This window comes from Eutrema salsugineum, unplaced genomic scaffold, assembly GCF_000478725.1.
Source record: "Eutrema salsugineum unplaced genomic scaffold, Eutsalg1_0 scaffold_12, whole genome shotgun sequence".
In the NCBI taxonomy this organism is placed as follows: Eukaryota; Viridiplantae; Streptophyta; class Magnoliopsida; order Brassicales; family Brassicaceae; genus Eutrema; species Eutrema salsugineum.
In genome coordinates this window covers 3,236,539-3,240,282 of record NW_006256895.1, presented here as the reverse complement: position 1 = coordinate 3,240,282, position 3,744 = coordinate 3,236,539, and the positions used below count along the sequence as shown (strand labels likewise).

The 3,744-nt window shown below is 43.2% G+C and overlaps 1 protein-coding gene and 1 non-coding gene across 2 annotated transcripts; one reads left to right on the top strand and one right to left on the bottom strand.

Moving 5' to 3' along the window:
* Positions 1 to 2,175: 2,175 nt before the first annotated feature.
* Positions 2,176 to 3,090, bottom strand: LOC112089110. Its single transcript, XM_024160086.1, has 2 exons — positions 2,861 to 3,090; positions 2,176 to 2,695 (listed from the first exon to the last, which is right to left on the bottom strand). Exons 1-2 carry the CDS (start codon positions 3,088 to 3,090, stop codon positions 2,176 to 2,178), a joined length of 750 nt encoding a protein of 249 aa, XP_024015854.1.
* LOC112089493 lies at positions 2,729 to 2,835 on the top strand. The gene has a single exon (XR_002901131.1). It is a non-coding gene; the product is annotated as a small nucleolar RNA R71 (small nucleolar RNA).
* Positions 3,091 to 3,744: the final 654 nt, after the last annotated feature.

Below are 3,744 nucleotides of genomic sequence, written 5' to 3'. Positions count from 1 at the left end.
GCAGGTGCGTTGCACAGTCCAAATGGCATGTGCCTATATGCAAAGGTCCCATAGAGACAGGTAAATGTAGTCTTCTCTTGGTCTCTTGGATCTATAGGTATTTGAAAGAATCCAGAGTAACCGTCTAGAAAACAAAAGAATGGATGGTATGCGAGCCTCTCTAGCATCTGGTCAATAAAAAGTAAAGGAAATGGTCCTTCCTAGAGACTGCCTTCCGCTTTCGATAGTCTATACACATTCTGTGACCTGTGATAGTCCGTGTAGCTATCAACTTATCCCTCTCATTTTTTATCACTGTCATTCCTCCCTTTTTGGGAACCATATGAACTAGTGAAACCCATATAGAGTCTGAGATAGGATAGATGATCCCAGCCTCTAGGAGTTAAGAATCTCTTTTTTCACTACCTCTTTCAAGTTGGGATTGAGCTTCCTTTGGTGCTCAATGGATGACATAGATTCATCCTCAAGGTGAATTATATGAGTTTATAGGTTGGGTGAGATACCCTTTATGTCATCCAAAGAGTAACCAATTTCTCTCCTATGTTTCATCAACTCGTTTAACAATGCATGCTCTTGATCCTCTAGCAACTTATCGTTAATGATAAGAGGGTATGAAGAGTTAGAGCCAAGTAAAGCATACCTCAGCCCAGTTGGTAGAGGTTTTAGCTCAACAGGGGTCACCTTTGATTCGTCCCAATCTTCATCAAGCCGCTTTGTTCATCGGCAGCTTCCTTGGTGTTGATTTGCTCATGCGGTTCACCCTTGTCCTCGGCTTGTGAACCCACGGCCATGCATCCCCGAGGTGTTCCCTGACTTGTATTGGAACCCCTGATGTCCAAGATCTCAAGGCCGCTTGGTTCTAGCTCCAAAAACCTTGTTTTTGCATCAAGTTCCTTCGGCTGATCCAAGAACCGCTTGTAGGCTTCACTCTCTTCATTCAAGTACCCATGTTCACCTTAATCTTTTGTCAAAACCACTTGGAGAGGATCCTCTGTGTTCAGTTCTTCAAGGAGCTCATCAACAAGCTCCTCCATTGTCTTGATGTAGAAGACTTGTCTGCCGATCATACCTCCTCTAACATCTATGATCGCTCCTGCTGTGGCCAAGAAAGGCCTTCCCAAATTGATAGGATCAACCGGCTCTTCATCCATCTCCAAGACTATAAAGTCTGTTGGGATCTCAATCTCACCAATTTTTAGAGGCAAATCTTCAAATAACCCGATTGGCAACCTTACTGTCATATCAGTGAGTACTAGAGAGATCCTTGCTGGCTTATAGCTGTTGTACCCCAACCTTTTTGCAATAGTATAAGGCATTAAGCTTACTGAAGCTCCCAAATCACACAAACAGCTAGCAAAATTCAAAGGACCTATAGCACAAGGTAGAGTAAAGCTCCCTGGATCAGATAGCTTCCTTGGAACTGTTCTCCTCTGAATAATGGCACTGCACTCATGACTCAGAATGACCATTCCTTGTAGCTCCTTGGTCTTGTTCAAGATCGCATCTTTTAGAAATTTTCCAAGTTGAGGAATCATGAGAAAAGCTTCTATGATCGGCATTGTCATCTAAGTGTTCTACAAGTGCTTTTCAAACACTGCTCTTGTCTTGTCTAGGATTTGTTTCTTGAATCTCCCTGGAAAAGAAAGCTTAGGCTGATAAGAATGTGGTGGAACATAAGGTTTCTCAGGTTCTGATTCCTTCTCTACTTTTTTAGCTGTTTCTTTCTTTGAAACTCATCCTCTTGCTCATCCCTTGGGGCTGCCTCCCCACCGATTTGCTCATTATCCTCAATGAGCACTCTGTTCTGTGCTGGACCGGCTAACTCTTTGCCACTTCTCAAGGTGATGGCGCTGATATATTCTTTGGGATTTGGTTTGGGTTTTCCAGGTAAAACACCTTGTCCTCTTGAAGTTGAAGCTTTATTCTGTTTAAGCTCCCTAATTTCTTGTTGAATGGACGCATACTTGGAACCTAGATCAGAAAACCCACTCTCAAACCTTTGTTGTCCTTGTAACAACTGCTGAAGCACACCACACAAGTCTGGTCCCATTGGCTGCTGTTGTTGAACCGCTTGATGCTGAAACTGCTGTGGACTGAACCCTGATGGAACTTTGGTTTCTGAGGCTGAGAACTGAAGTTACTGCTCTGAACTGGTTGCTGCTGCTGTCCATATCTCTATTGCTGCCGAGCAAACTGTTGCTTAGGCACAAAGTTCCCTTGAAAATTTCCTTTGGGAACATAACTCTGCTGACCTTGAGTATTCAGATACACCTGATCTTGAAGATTGGCTACATTGGGGTTCCTATATGAGAAGTTCTGATTTGAGTTAAAGTTGTTGAACCTCTGATATCGGTTTTGGTTCCCAATGTAATTGATTTCTTCTTCTGTGAGGCCATCCTCATTTACATTCTCAAAGCTCGGTCCTTGCTCATCAAACTCGCCTAAAAAGGGTATAGGCTTTTGTGTTGCCACTAGCACCTTGTCTAACTTGTTTTGAAGCTCCCTTATATCCTTTTCCATCCTCAACTCCTTGCTAGATCCCTCTGTTCTATTCGCCCTGTCGAAATCTTCACCATAAGTGTCATTGGACATAGCAAGATTCTCAACTAACTCCAAAGCGGCATTGATTTCTTTCCCAAGAAATTTTCCATTTGATGATGTATCCAGTTGGTTCCTGATCTTGGGGAGGGCTCCTCTGTACAATGTACTTATTAGAGAGGCCTCTCAGAAACCGTGATGATGACACTGATTGGTATAGCTTTGAAACCGTTCCTAAGCTTCTCCAAAGCTCTCATTTGTGTGCTGTGTAAAGCTGGAGATTTGGTTTCTTAGCTTAGTGGTTCTAGAAAATGAGAAGAACTTGGACAGAAAAGCTAGCTTGCACTGCTCCCAAGTTTGTATTGTTCCTCTTGGAAGATTCTTCTCCCATTGATGCGCCTTGTCCCCTAAGCTGAAGGGAAACAATCTGAGTTTAAAGCTGTCCTCCGAGACACCATTGATCTTGGTGAGATCACACACACGGTCAAACTGGTCTAAGTGCTCCAAAGGGTCCTCCATTGGTAAGCCGTGGAACTTAGAGTTATGCACCATATTGAGCAAGGAAGCTTTAACTTCGAAGTTGTTGTTTTGAACCAGTTGTGCTTGAATCCCAGCTCGGTACTGGTGTGCATTAGCTCTATTGTTCTCAACAACAAAAACTTGTGGAGGTTGCCTCTGAGCTTGTGGCTGGGGCTGAGGAACGTTCTGAGCCTCTTGCTCATTGCGGTTAGCTGTTGCTGGTTTTGCTGAGCTTGTCTTTCATTCCGCTGAACCATGTTCTGATTTACAAAGGCTTGTTGCTCATTCCTCTCAGCTTGTGCCTGGTTTAAGTGAGCCTGATGCTCGGCTTCTTGAGCCTATTGCTCAATCGTTGCTTGTTCATCCATGCCCAAACGTTCCTGATTCACAGCCCTCTCTCTAGCTATTCTTTCAAGCAGTTTTATGTTGTTGTTGTAAGGCTGAGGAGGCTCTGAACTTCTGGAGCGTGTTCGCATGTACCTGATCACTCAAAGACAAATCTCAAAGATAAAACAAAAAAATAAAGACTTGATCTCAAGAACAAGCAAAAACTAATGCTAATTTCCCACAAGTTGGCAACGACGCCAACTGATAAGTTAAGGTGTTAAAACCTTAAAGAGGGTTATCAATCCCCTTTCAATGTAGAATAAAGGGTATCAATCCATGCTTGTGGTATTAGACATTAGT

Coding starts and splice junctions, on each gene's coding strand:
- LOC112089110 (XM_024160086.1), bottom strand. CDS start 3,090: ATGGTGCATAACTCTAAGTTCCACGGCTTACCAATGGAGGACCCTTTG. Junction 2,696..2,860: donor AAGCTAGCTTTTCTGTCCAA/GTTCTTCTCATT, acceptor TACATTGTACAG/AGGAGCCCTCCCCAAGATCA.